This window comes from Lucilia sericata, unplaced genomic scaffold (assembly GCF_015586225.1).
Source record: "Lucilia sericata isolate MDLA Ls3-8-SP2 unplaced genomic scaffold, ASM1558622v1 Contig000185F_arrow, whole genome shotgun sequence".
Taxonomy (NCBI): domain Eukaryota; kingdom Metazoa; phylum Arthropoda; class Insecta; order Diptera; family Calliphoridae; genus Lucilia; species Lucilia sericata.
In genome coordinates, this window is record NW_023994213.1 from 26,302 (window position 1) to 41,098 (window position 14,797).

Consider the following 14,797-nt stretch of genomic DNA (forward strand, 5'->3'; position numbering starts at 1 on the left):
ACTTCAACGGATGATATCTCATCAACTACAGCTACAGTTTTAAACAATTTAAAAAGTATTTTCAAGTTTTTTTTATAAAATAAAAACGAAGTGTAAGAGAGTATTTGTCAATTTATTGTTTTGATGAAGATATCTCGAAGAAGAAAAATGATATCAAACTTCAGGACACGAATATCTCGAATCCCAGGTGTAATGGAGAATTTCTGAGCCCAGATCCGGATTTAGAACAGCTTCATCCCTAAAAAAAACTACACTATGGTCTCTGGGTTAACAAGTTTTATAAAATCTTCCAACTTAATTTGATAAGGATCGATCCATAATTGACCCTACTTCCCAAATAATGTTCCTTTCTGAAAATTACTTAAAACTCATAACTGGCTGTAAGAAAAAGGAAAGGTATGAAATTCGCTATAAACATGTTATATATTTAAGGACTTAATCTCCCTATTTAATTTTATAAGGATCGGACCATAATTGAGTCTAACCATAATAGAAGGAAGTTTTATAGAGCCGTGGTTATCAAATGTGGTGGGGATCACTTTGTCCTCCATTCCACCTACAGAACAACTGCAAATCAACTCGAAAACCGTTTCGGTTATGTGAATTACGATATCTCCAATAGTTCACGAGATACGGAATTATTTCTAAAATAAAATCTTTATAAAACACATTGTGTCTCAAGTAAGCACAGATTATCTTAACAAAATGGAATTTGGTGTCTAAAGCCATTCGGAGCTTACAATGTCTGTTGACGACAAAATATATATAATATACGTTCAGCCAATAAAAAGAGAAACCATCGAAATGAACTATAGTGGAACTATTGCAACAAAGTGGTCTCTATCCTCAAAATGGCCTTAGTCTCCAAATAAACGATCATTCAGTGTTATTAAAAAGTTGTTCCATTGATAAGCAATTGATTAAACTTAATTTAAGTTAATCGGGTCACAATTGTTTTTAACAAAATTTAATTACTAATCGAAACATTAAAGTAACATAATAGTTTCAACATAAATATTTATTAAACTTTTATAAATATACATATAAACAATATTTTTCGCTTTATAAACATGCGTTGTTTTGTTTGTTTTTGTTTTATTAAAATAAACCAAAGTCACCCAATATCTGCGAGTTGAAAAAAGTTATGCATAAATATTTGTTTGTTTGTATTTAAAAGTGGGCCAAATAAATATTCAAACATTCAAAAGAAAAGTTGTGCAAGGACTCGCCCACCATTTTTATGCTACAACAACATTTTATAAATTGTCGTAGTCATGTTTTGTATGTACACATGGTTGTTTTTTATGTTTTTGATTGGCAGAACTAAAACTGAAGCAAATTTATTTTGACTTTAACTGTGTTTGTCATGTTTATAAAACATCAAAATCAAATTAATGTTTAGTTTGTTTTTGTAGTAGTTTAGTTTTGTACCTCGTATCATGTTCAAATCAAACTTCTTTATTCGATTAAAAAGATTTAAAAAGAATTGATAAATGTTTGTATGTATGTATGTATATAATTTATGCTACAAATTGTTTGATAAATTTTCAATGAAAATGTTCAAATAAAAATATAATTTTTTAGAATAAACTAAAAAGATAAAGTAAAAGAAGCCACCTTAGTGCCTCTAAGTAATCAAAATTGTAGACACTTTAAATGCTTTATTAGTATTGCATTGTGTAAATAAGTTCTGACCCACTGTGCAATGTATCAAAGTAACTTTTTAAATTCAACCCATTACCTGTTTCCTATAATAACTATGTCAAATATTTGCTTAAAATTTATGCTGCCAATCAAAGTTTCAACTTGATATTGATGTTTTTTGTTGTTGTTCGTTTCGCATTTAGTATGTTTTATTTAGTTTTCCTAATAGGGTCAGTATTATGGATAAAAAGTTCTGTGCATAAATAAATGGGCAAAAAAACATAAAACTTTCCCCAGTTTTGTTTTTAGTGTTCCCAAATAAAGTGCAGATTTCGGGCTAAAAAAATACTCTTCCATACCTACACCTGATATATGAATACAGTTTGTTTAATTTTGTTTTATACGAAAATTGTGTTTATGAATAATAATTTTATCTACAAGGACATTGCATGCATGCATGTCTTACTAAGGAATTTGTTGTCGAAAAAAGTCTAAAAAAACGAAAATGTTATAATCTGTTGTCTATTGTTTTATAATTTTGCCACTGCCAATAGTTTGTCTGTAGATGAAAATTTTTTATAAAAAAAACATAAAAACTACACGTACTATATATAAAAGGATTCATAACAAGGAACTTATTTACTGGTATTTTGTTTCCTTATTCTCTCCTTACCTTTAGTCACTTCCTTCGCCAAAACATAAAGCGCGCGCATTATAAAAATTTTGTTATTTACCAGTTACCAACTGGTACCTACAAGGTGCCTTTAAACGATTTTATGTCTGCTTTGGGAAAATACAATAAAAAAAAACAACAACAAACAAAAATCCTTTAGTATTATTTTGCTGGAATTTAGTTTTTTGTTGGTAGGAGCTAGAACACGAGACTTTAGTTTGAAACTATTACTTGAACGCACCACTTCCATTTCCGGTTAAATTATCCTTGACAAAGACTATTGCGAATTTAACACAATAGACAAAAGTTATAAGAAAAAAAATTCATTGCTACAATATTATTATTATTGTTGTAATAGTTGTTGTTAGCCACAGAAAATTTTACTGAACATAAAGTTCATTTAAATGTTGTTACGCTTCTTCGATTTTGATTATTGCTGCCCAAAGACCATAGAAAGGGAATCACTAAAAGTAGCAAAAGTCGATAAAGAAAAACGTGTGATGTGAGTGAGAGATTTTTGTCGCAGACACAATGACGACAAGCGATGAAGCGGCTGCCTTTTGCCACGACCACATCCAACATCCTTTGATGTGGTGTGATGAGAAAAGACGTCTAGTGGAACGTAGAAATGCCGAAGAAAGTTTGAGGATGTGGAGGCGTAGAAAGGCCGAAGAAATGGCACGTAAAGAAAAAGAAAAACAGGAAGTAAGTATGAAATCTTGAAAACGATATAAATTGTTTTTAAATTTTTAAATAAATAGTGAAAGAGTCGAAGACTTAAATGTTTCGGATTAATTTTTGTAGTCATCATAAAATAATAAATTAAAAAAAAGAAAAAAAAAATAGTGGGTGGTCCACCAAATATTTAAAAAAATTGTCAAAAATGTATTTATAATTCAAATGAAATAGAATTTTAAGTTTAAATAGGCCTAAGAAAAGTTTATGAATCTAACACGATATTTAATTTAAAAATGTAATTTGACATTTGAAGGAGAAGATGCCTAGGCCTCCTTTCATCAATGTTAGTTAGTTAGTTAGTTAGTTAGTTAGTTAGCTAGTTAGTTAGTTAGTTAGTTAGTTAGTTAGTTAGTTAGATAGTTAGTTAGTAGTTAGTTAGTTAGTAGTTAGTTAGTTAGTTAGTTAGTTAGTTAGTTAGTTAGTTAGTTAGTTAGTTAGTTAGTTAGTTAGTTAGTAGTTAGTTAGTTAGTTAGTTAGTTAGTTAGTTAGTTAGTTAGTAGTTAGTTAGTTAGTTAGTTAGTTAGTAGTTAGTTAGTTAGTTAGTTAGTTAGTTAGTTAGTTAGTAGTTAGTTAGTTAGTTAGTTAGTTAGTTAGTTAGTTAGTTAGTAGTTAGTTAGTTAGTAGTTAGTTAGTTAGTTAGTTAGTTAGTTAGTTAGTTAGTTAGTTAGTTAGTTAGTTAGTTAGTTAGTTAGTTAGTTAGTTAGTTAGTTAGTTAGTTAGTTAGTTAGTTAGTTAGTAGTTAGTTAGTTAGTTAGTTAGTAGTTAGTTAGTTAGTTAGTTAGTTAGTTAGTTAGTTAGTTAGTTAGTTAGTTAGTTAGTTAGTTAGTTAGTTAGTTAGTTAGTTAGTTAGTTAGTTAGTTAGTTAGTTAGTTAGTTAGTTAGTTAGTTAGTTAGTTAGTTAGTTAGTTAGTTAGTTAGTTAGTTAGTTAGTTAGTTAGTTAGTTAGTTAGTAGTTAGTTAGTTAGTTAGTTAGTTAGTTAGTTAGTTAGTTAGTTAGTTAGTTAGTTAGTTAGTTAGTTAGTAGTTAGTTAGTTAGTTAGTAGTTAGTTAGTTAGTTAGTTAGTTAGTTAGTTAGTTAGTTAGTTAGTTAGTTAGTTAGTTAGTTAGTTAGTTAGTTAGTTAGTTAGTAGTTAGTTAGTTAGTTAGTTAGTTAGTTAGTTAGTTAGTTAGTTAGTTAGTTAGTTAGTTAGTTAGTTAGTTAGTTAGTTAGTTAGTTAGTTAGTTAGTTAGTTAGTTAGTTAGTTAGTTAGTTAGTTAGTTAGTTAGTTAGTTAGTTAGTTAGTTAGTAGTTAGTTAGTTAGTTAGTTAGTTAGTTAGTTAGTAGTTAGTCCCGTGGGCTACCGGTTCCCTTGTTACTAGATTATGTGGTTCTCTGTATCGATACCATGCCAAATCATTCCAGTTTATAGTCCCGGTAGACTAGACGAAACTTGTCGCCACCTCTTTTCCCCGGGATTGCAATAACACCAAGATTAGGCTAAATTTTAGTTAGTTAGTTAGTAGTTATTAGTTAGTTAGTTAGTTAGTTAGTTAGTTAGTTAGTTAGTTAGTTAGTTAGTTAGTTAGTTAGTTAGTTAGTTAGTTAGTTAGTTAGTTAGTTAGTTAGTTAGTTAGTTAGTTAGTTAGTTAGTTAGTTAGTTATTAGTTAGTTAGTTAGTTAGTTAGTTAGTTAGTTAGTTAGTTAGTTAGTAGTTAGTTAGTTAGTTAGTTAGTTAGTTAGTAGTTAGTTAGTTAGTTAGTTAGTAGTAGTTAGTTAGTTAGTTAGTTAGTTAGTTAGTTAGTTAGTAGTGTAGTTAGTTAGTTAGTTAGTTAGTTAGTTAGTTAGTTAGTTAGTTAGTTAGTTAGTTAGTTAGTTAGTTAGTTAGTTAGTTAGTTAGTTAGTTAGTTAGTTAGTTAGTTAGTTAGTTAGTTAGTTAGTTAGTTAGTTAGTAGTTAGTTAGTTAGTTAGTTAGTTAGTAGTTAGTTAGTTAGTTAGTTAGTTAGTTAGTTAGTTAGTAGTTAGTTAGTTAGTTAGTTAGTTAGTTAGTTTAGTTAGTTAGTTAGTTAGTTAGTTAGTTAGTTAGTTAGTTAGTTAGTTAGTTAGTTAGTTAGTTAGTTAGTTAGTTAGTTAGTTAGTAGTTAGTTAGTTAGTTAGTTAGTTAGTTAGTTAGTTAGTTAGTTAGTTAGTTAGTTAGTTAGTTAGTTAGTTAGTTAGTTAGTTAGTTAGTTAGTTAGTTAGTTAGTTAGTTAGTTAGTTAGTTAGTTAGTTAGTTAGTTAGTTAGTTAGTTAGTTAGTAGTTAGTTAGTTAGTTAGTTAGTTAGTTAGTTAGTTAGTTAGTTAGTTAGTTAGTTAGTTAGTTAGTTAGTTAGTTAGTTAGTTAGTTAGTTAGTTAGTTAGTTAGTTAGTTAGTTAGTTAGTTAGTTAGTTAGTTAGTTAGTTAGTTAGTTAGTTAGTTAGTTAGTTAGTTAGTTAGTTAGTTAGTTAGTTAGTTAGTTAGTTAGTTAGTTAGTTAGTTAGTTAGTTAGTTAGTTAGTTAGTTAGTTAGTTAGTTAGTTAGTTAGTTAGTTAGTTAGTTAGTTAGTTAGTTAGTTAGTTAGTTAGTTAGTTAGTTAGTTAGTTAGTTAGTTAGTTAGTTAGTTAGTTAGTTAGTTAGTTAGTTAGTAGTTAGTTAGTTAGTTAGTTAGTTAGTTAGTAGTTAGTTAGTAGTTAGTTAGTTAGTTAGTAGTTAGTTAGTTAGTTAGTTAGTTAGTTAGTTAGTTAGTTAGTTAGTTAGTTAGTTAGTTAGTTAGTTAGTTAGTAGTTAGTTAGTTAGTTAGTTAGTTAGTTAGTTAGTTAGTTAGTTAGTTAGTTAGTAGTTAGTTAGTTAGTTAGTTAGTTAGTTAGTTAGTTAGTTAGTTAGTTAGTTAGTTAGTTAGTTAGTTAGTAGTTAGTTAGTTAGTTAGTTAGTTAGTTAGTTAGTTAGTTAGTTAGTTAGTTAGTTAGTTAGTTAGTTAGTTAGTTAGTTAGTTAGTAGTTAGTTAGTTAGTTAGTTAGTTAGTTAGTTAGTTAGTTAGTTAGTTAGTTAGTTAGTTAGTTAGTTAGTTAGTTAGTTAGTTAGTTAGTTAGTAGTTAGTTAGTTAGTTAGTTAGTTAGTTAGTTAGTAGTTAGTTAGTTAGTAGTTAGTTAGTTAGTTAGTTAGTTAGTTAGTTAGTTAGTTAGTTAGTTAGTTAGTTAGTTAGTTAGTTAGTTAGTTAGTTAGTTAGTTAGTTAGTTAGTTAGTTAGTTAGTTAGTTAGTTAGTTAGTTAGTTAGTTAGTTAGTTAGTTAGTTAGTTAGTTAGTTAGTTAGTTAGTTAGTAGTTAGTTAGTTAGTTAGTTAGTTAGTTAGTTAGTTAGTTAGTTAGTTCGTTAGTTAGTTAGTTAGTTAGTTAGTTAGTTAGTTAGTTAGTTAGTAGTTAGTTAGTTAGTTAGTTAGTTAGTTAGTTAGTTAGTTAGTTAGTTAGTTAGTTAGTTAGTTAGTTAGTTAGTTAGTTAGTTAGTAGTTAGTTAGTTAGTTAGTAGTTAGTTAGTTAGTTAGTTAGTTAGTTAGTTAGTTAGTTAGTTAGTTAGTTAGTTAGTAGTTAGTTAGTTAGTTTGTTTGTTTGTTTGTTAGTTAGTTGGTCATTTATGCCTACATAAAATTTAGTTTTGGAAAGATAGTAGTATATTTGACGTAGTTATGAGTTAAAAACCCCAAATCCGAAGGTCAGGTTGTATGGGGTCTAGGTGAAATAATTGACCGATTTCTACCATTTTCAATAAACTTCGTCCTTGTGTCAAAAAACACTTATGGTCCAAATTTTATCAAAATATCTTGGCCTGTAGCTTGCGCACAAGGTTTACATGGACAGCCAGCCGGACAGACGGATGGACGAACATGTCTTATTCGACTCAGATATTGATTCTGAGTCAATCTGTATACTTTAAGGTGGGTGCGTGACCATTATTTTTGTGCGTTACAAACATCATCACAAACAGTTTAAAAGCATTGTCAGTCATTGTGTCACTTTTATTTTCTTTCTGTAAATCAAAATAAATTGTAAGGCAAAATGATGTGTTTGCATACTTCCCCTTGCTTTGTAAAAGTTTAATGACCTTTTTAGCAAATGTGAATGAATTTGTCGCAAAAAAAAAATAATTTAAAATATATGTTTTTATAAAAGACTATATCGATAATTTATCAAAGTAGATAGAAATGACATTATTTTCTTAACTAAATTTAAATAAATAAATGACATAGAGACACAATGTATACAAATAAATAGATGTATACAGTACAGGGTATGTACAAAGGTAATGTTATTAAATTTTATTTAATCTATGAACAATTTATAAACTTTTTTTAACTCACTTTCACTTTCGGCATTTCATTTCGACTTACAAAATTATCTCTTTTTAGTGCATAAGGGAAGAAAGTTTTCTTTAAAAAGCTGGGATGTTGAATAAAATTTGCACTATAATTATGAAAAAAACACCTCATTTCAGAACTCCCATTTCCCTTTAAGTAGCAAAAAATTACCATGTTATCAAGCTTTTTTATATTTTTGGCAAATTGCGTGACTACGATTATTATGAATTCTACTTTGGCAAAGTCAGACAAAATTTTGTATTTGCAACAATGTTAGTATGTTTATTGTTGGTATGTACATGTGTGCATTTGATTATGTATTTGCAACTATAACAACAACCTATAAATTCAAATCAATATCTGGCTAAATTTAGAAAACTTTTGCAACAAATGCGAACAGACACAGAGGTGGAACAATTCGACACAAACTCCGAAAGAAAGAAAAGCAGACGTAGACGAATTCTGATGTCTGAAAATCAATGTTTATATTAATAATTGGTGTCTGCACGTGTTTGCCAAACAGTAGCCAAGTAGCAACAATAAACTACTGTTGCAACAAAAACTTTGTTATAAATTATGAAAATATTAATGAAAAATTATTGTAGACTTGAATAAATAAATTTGAATTTTCTCACTTAATATTTAAATGTTATTTTTGCACTTCTTCTCTTTTGCCTTCTAGTATTATGAATTATTTGTTAAACACTGCCCTTGGGGTAGACCAGGAGGTGGTGCCCCCAACATAGATGTGAGACGAAAGGATATAACAGCAGTGGGTCTACATTCCACCGCACCAATTGTTAGTATAAACTGCAATAATGTTGTTAATTAAAAATTTTAATTTGTTATTTATTGTTGGTTTGTGTACATTTGATTTTTGTTTGTGTTTTGCTTTAGACCACTACTCATCGTTTGACTTCATTGCAACCATGTCGTTTTAGTGATTATTTTGCTAAACACAAACGTTGCTTAGATCCAGTAGCCGCATATCATCCTCATTATCATCATCATCACCACCAGCAGCAACACCATTCGGTGCCTCGTGTCACCGCTCACACACATCATGCAGTGCAACATATAAGTGGTGATAATGCACGTCCCATACAAGCCAGTAGCACTTTAACACTGTGTGAACGTGATGTGGGTACAGCAGCTACTAGTAGTGGTGGCAATGGTGGTGGAGCTACTAATATAGGGGCTGGAGGAGGTATTGGTATTAAGAGCGATGGCAATAAACATGCTGAAAGTTTGCAAATTACCTTAAAAGATCATCCATCCATGTCATTTCGCAACAAGGGGCATGTTGACATAGAAGTGCGTTATAAACCCAATGCTGCCACAAAGGGTAAACCGATGTTGGAAAAAATTGTGGTTACCGAAAGTGACAAGTGTCCTTTGTTGTTGGAGCACAAGAATGCCAAGTCGGTGGAGGCAAAAGTGATGTCAACAAGACCAAAGAAAACATTAGAAAAAATTGAAAAGCCGGTGAGATGTCTATTATAAGGATGAAGAATTAAAACTTTATTGGTTTTTGTTTGTTTTTTTCCTAAAATATTTAGCCGAGCAAGGATCCTTGGGGTAAGGCAGGTCCTGGTGGTAAGCCCTGGCGTAGTCCTAAGGCAGTGGGAAGTTCGTTTATGAAATCCTTGGTAAGCTGAGAAAAATACTAAAATTTTCCAATAAACTATTAATAAACTATTCTACTATTTATAATATTCTAATTATTTCTAATATTGTCTGTTTTTTGTTAGGGTTGGACCAACAAACAAATGCTTAAAGATTTAGATCAAGATAATCCTGCCACACCAGCGGAGAAACCAACATTTCGCAAATCACGTGCTTCCCGTAAACCCACAAGATGTTGTGACGTGTGCACCTGTACATGTCCGGCCATGATCTTAAATACCAGCCCACTTAAACCGATACAAAAACAAACAAATCCCAATGCAATGAAAGAACAGAAACCAAAAATATGTCCACGTTTGTTGCGGCACAACAAAACGATTGATACGACCACAGACAATAGTGCCAATATGAGAGGTGGCGGTGGTGGTATTAAAACTGCGACAATGGCTGATAATAATGGCGTTGAATTGGTGCCGTTGTTGGCACGTAGACGTGCCTTTGAACGTCCCATTAGTTTATCGACAACGGATGTAACCAAACGTACAGCATCAAATGATAGGTACGCTACCAAATTGAACATGAACATGCATAGTAACAACAACAATATCAACAGCAACAATAAATACAATAAAAACTTTAATAACAACAACAACAGCAATAACAACATTAATAACAACAATACAAATGGCACTACATGTTGCTTGAAAAAATTCACATTGCATATTCGTTAGATACAAATGTATCTATACCCAACATTTCAATTCCCTCAAATATTATACACCAACTACATACACACAAACCTACTCATACGCAAACAAACATTAAACTAGAATTGGAATTTGTAGAAAAAAAAAACAAAGTTATGCCAATATTTTTGGCTACAAAATTAGCACATCATAACATCATGCCCTGCCATAGATTGGTATGAAATCGCATAGAATTTTTGTTGTATAATTAGTTCATCTATAGAATTGGCTGCCGCATTAAAAAGTTTAATAAGTTCTTTAGACAAATTCATTGCTAAATATTTAAAACATCTGCGAGTTTTTAACGCATTTGCAAAGTTTGGCAAATAATTTCAAAAATTTGTATGTTGATATGCTGCATATTATGTCGCACAGTGGATAGGAAATTAATTAATTTTTAAAATTTTATAGATTTTTTTTTCTTGTAAATTCAGACTAAAGATTTCTAAATGTATGAATGTTAATGTACATAACATCTGTGTCTTTGAGTTTGGTTTCCTAAAATTTTCTTGAAAATAATTGGGAATTCAAATAAAATGCTTTACCAGATATGCATACATATATTAAAGGTCAAAGGTCAGTTTGGTATTTTTTCATAAATAACATATTTATTGTACTAATTTAAGGAATCGTAAATTCTATGTTACAATGGGGCGGAAATAATTCTTTTTTCCCAGGTCAAAGGTAAAATGTTCGTTATAACAATTTTTTAACAATCCGCTATTTACAAGTCGATTTCTAAGAAATTAAAAGTATTTCATGAATTGTATTTTTTCTTACTTAACCCTTGTTTTAACATCTATCTAATTTGAATATGTAAAAATTTGACCTTTGACCATAGAAATTGAATAAATGAACTTAAGGGAAATTCGTCAAATATTTCTTATTAAGATTTAAAAAACGTAAAGATATCAAAAAACCACCTACTACAGATTCTCATTCAATGGAAACTCTTTATAGATAATTCAAAAAGTTCTATTTAAAGATCAAAAAGTACCTCTTTGCAGGGTTATATTCAATCATGACTGTAAAGGTTTTATTTCATGTATCATTGTTCAATATGTATTATAGAAAATTGAAACAGTTACATTTGATGAGTAAAGAAAGTACCAAAAAGACGACTGGTATAGATTTTCATTCATTATTTAACGCATTTTAAAAGTACCCAGTGGGTTTTATAATACCCACTGTGCAACATTTCTATAAACCAACAAGATAATTCTGTAAATATTTGAAAGTTACATATAAAAAAATTCAACCAATTAGATATTTTTTTAATTTAAAAAACGCTAACCATGATAATTACCCAAAAATATCGAACAAAATTCCAATCATTTCATGTACAAATCATGTATATTTCTCATTATCTTAATCACCACAATAATTAATGTTCTGCATGCACTTGTTTTTTATCTGTTCATTCAAAAATGTACAAAAATCAATTTAAAAAAATTTATTTATGTATTTGTATTTGTAACTTCTTTTTCCTCTACTTTTTTTCGTAAATCTTTTAAAAACTTTACATTGTATGTGTGTGCGTTTAAATCTATATGTTATGTGTGTGCGTGTTATATGTTTTTCCTTCTAACTAATAAAACCAGCAGAACAGTAACAATTGTTATTAAATTACAATTGCCAAAGAAGTAGTTGTAATTACAACAAGTTTCAACAACAAACTACTTGAAACAACAACAAACTACTGCCCCCACAAGTGCATATTTTAGAATTTCTTGCATTAAGTTTAATTTTACTAATCTATAACTTGAAACCAGAAAACAAACTAACCAACATTTATATTTTAAAAACAACTCGTACTAACAACACCCTTAAACCCTACAACAACACCCTTAAAACTACTACAACAACAACTACTACTTACAACCATTATTGTATTGAATTGCATCTGTATAAATAGACTCCACACAGCGGCAGCAGCAGCTGATGTTGCAACCACTGATATGCGTTACTTGCATGACCTCAATTGTCAAGTTGCACAAAAAAGACGTTCGATTAGCGTGGCTCAACAGCTCGACAGGGATGAGTGTAATCAACATTTCATGGTCTTTGATACATTTTGGGGTCGTCCCGGCCATGGGGCGCCACCAGTGCTAACAAATAGAAAATTAAAATTGGACAATTTGCTTTATGGCACTCCCGGTTGTAACTCCGAATAAAGCAAAATTTAGTGCAATGCTAGAGAAGAAAAAAAAAGAACAAAGAGTGAAGTAATGAAAAATCCACGTCGTCATGAAATCTACATTTAATTTCTTTATTTTGTTCCCAATTGCATCTTTTAGTTGCAATAAACTTCGTTTATTATGTTTCACCCTCCGTTTTATTGAAAGTGTTGCAGTAAGGAACAGAGGAACATGAAGACAAGAAACCATAAAAAGAAAACAAAAAAACTATTTTAATTGAGTTTATTTGTTGTTATCATTTACCAGACTAAAGAAAATATATATCTAAACTAAACTTTCACCAACTTTCCAGGTAGTAAGATGGTAAAAAGTTAGTTCTTAGCCACGTTAAGGATTTGAACAGAAATACTTGGCAAAACTATTTCTCTGTGTTTGTATTGTTTATACAACAACAACAACTGTTTAATGCAAAACTTGTTCATTTACTTTTAATAAATTCAATCCTTGTTTGTTCGTTCGTTTGTTACGAAAGTATAAAATTAGTCGAAATTAATTAAAAATCCTGTATGTATATAATTTTAAAGAAAATTTATTTAAAAATAAAGATTTTTTTATATAACAAAAATGTTGACTTCTTAATTATAAGGGATTAAGGGATGTAATTGAATATTTATTGTGCAACAGAACATGTAAATGTTTTTGTTTTCACAATGACATTTGTTTGGAATGAGGCGTATGAGTAATATAATTTGTAGTTTAAAGCAAGTAAGTATATTCAGTATACGTCATTCTAACGTAAAAAGAAACACTCTTTTCATCTTAATTTTTATACCCTTCACCTTCGTAGAAGGGTATTAATGTCGAGTGCTTTACGTGAACAGCTGCCATGTTGGCCTATTTCACGGTGGTCTTTTGCAACTACTGGGTGAGCTTTTGTAACGACTCACCTCCGCCCCATTGTGCTTCTTACATATATGTAAGATCCGGTCCAGTGTACGTGCTCAAGTACTTGAGCTATCTAATCTCTTAACTTCCGAGATGCAAAAACATCACTTCCGTTTACAACGGAAGCTGATGGGATGGCCTCTGTTGAGTCGGCAACAGCACCTACATAGAGACATAACCGGTAGACCGAAGTACGAATCCATCAAATAAGCCGAGACTTTGTCATACACACAGTGACACACTGTGGTAACTGACAAGACAGGACGAGTCCTGCGGGCAACTGGCCCACCGTAGTACCAGATTATGTGGTTCTCTGTTTAGACCCCATGTCAAATCATTCCAAAGACTAGCCGAGGAGAGAAATGACATCACCAGATTATAGTTCCGGTAGACTAGAGGTACTGATAGCACCTCTTTACCCTGGGACTGCAATACACCAAGATGATGGTCTTTCATCAAGGAAATAAGAGGAACGTGAGAAAGGTATATATAAGTTTGTCATTCCGTTTGTAATTTCCACAATATAATTTTCCGACCCTATAAAGTATATATATTCTGAATCCTTATAGATATGAGTCGATTAAGCCATGTGTGTCTGTCTGTCTGTCCGTCTGTGTGTCTGATTAAATCAGTTTTCTGAAGACCCCAGATATCTTCGGGATCCAAATCTTCAATTATTCTGTCGGACATGCTTTCGAGAAATTTCCTATTTAAAATCAGCAAAATCCGTCCATAAATAATTTTAATACATAATCAATTAATACATATCAATAATAAAATCAGTATGTTGTTTAAATTGTTGATGTTAAAATTATGTATCTGACTTTAACATTAAGCAAAGTGGTCTGTTCAGTACAGTTTTAAAAGCATTGCATGCAAAAAAAGCTTTCTGTTAAACATATAACAGTAAATGGAACTTAAACATTTCCAAAAGTAACAGTGTTAAACTAACAATAAATGTTAAAATTCTACTTCCATACAGCAGTGACGACAAAAATTGGGTTAACAACATACAAAAACAACAATAACAAACATACATTTGTAAAGAAAAGAACAGCAATAACAATTGTTGTGGATGATGTGACGATTTACGAGTGTGAATATTTATGTTTGTTCGTATGTATGTACATTCGTAACATTTGTTAATTTGTATGTTTATGTGTTCGTTTGTTTTGTTTTAGTTGTTGTTTCTTTTGGTAGCAATTGAACCACTGTTACCACTACCACCGCAAACATGTAAAGCACATTCGTAAATTCATTTGGACGACTGTTAAAAAGCAAAAGAAGCAGAATTAGCAGCAGCATATTGTTGTTGCTGTTGCTACTGTTGGCTGTGTAAGTAACACGGTGGTCGCTGCTGACAAGGTTCAGGCATTGCAGATGGATGTATGGATGGATGTTGGTTGGTTATTCGGTCCGTCGGTTGCTACGTTAGATAAATGGACCCAAAAACTACTAGATGGATGAATGGTGTTTGCCCTGAACACAAAAAATTTTAAAATAAAACAACAAAACTAGAAGAAAATATCGAACTGAAATTTTAAACACAAAAATGTGTAATGACGTTGCAGATGGCACATAAAAATTTACAAAAACTCACAAAAAATATACTACAAAAATGTTAAACGAAATTTCAAATAATAAAAAAAAATACAAATAATATAACAAAAACATCATAAAGTTTTGTTAGCAAACTACCAGAGAATTGAGTTGAGTTCAGTTTATTTGAAATTCATTTCAGAATGTTTGTAACTAAATACAACTAAAGATGTAAAGGTGTGTAAGTTTGTGCAAAAGTTTTATTGAATGTTTATAAAATAGTAAATTTATTTGTTTATATTTGTGTGTGTTTTTTAATAAAACTTTAAGAAACCAGGGAATTCCTTTAGTCCTCAATTCTAAACAAATGTACATCTGCATAAAAAGTGAGTGTGTTTTTATGT

The 14,797-nt window shown here is 30.4% G+C and overlaps 1 protein-coding gene across 1 annotated transcript; it reads left to right on the forward strand.

The window, feature by feature from the left end:
- The first annotated feature begins 2,848 nt into the window (after positions 1-2,848).
- LOC119601689 lies at positions 2,849-12,002 on the forward strand. Its single transcript, XM_037952816.1, has 6 exons — positions 2,849-3,022; positions 8,082-8,198; positions 8,297-8,884; positions 8,959-9,048; positions 9,151-9,584; positions 11,687-12,002. Exons 1-6 carry the CDS (start codon positions 2,849-2,851, stop codon positions 11,943-11,945), a joined length of 1,662 nt encoding a protein of 553 aa, XP_037808744.1. The 3' UTR covers positions 11,946-12,002.
- Positions 12,003-14,797: the final 2,795 nt, after the last annotated feature.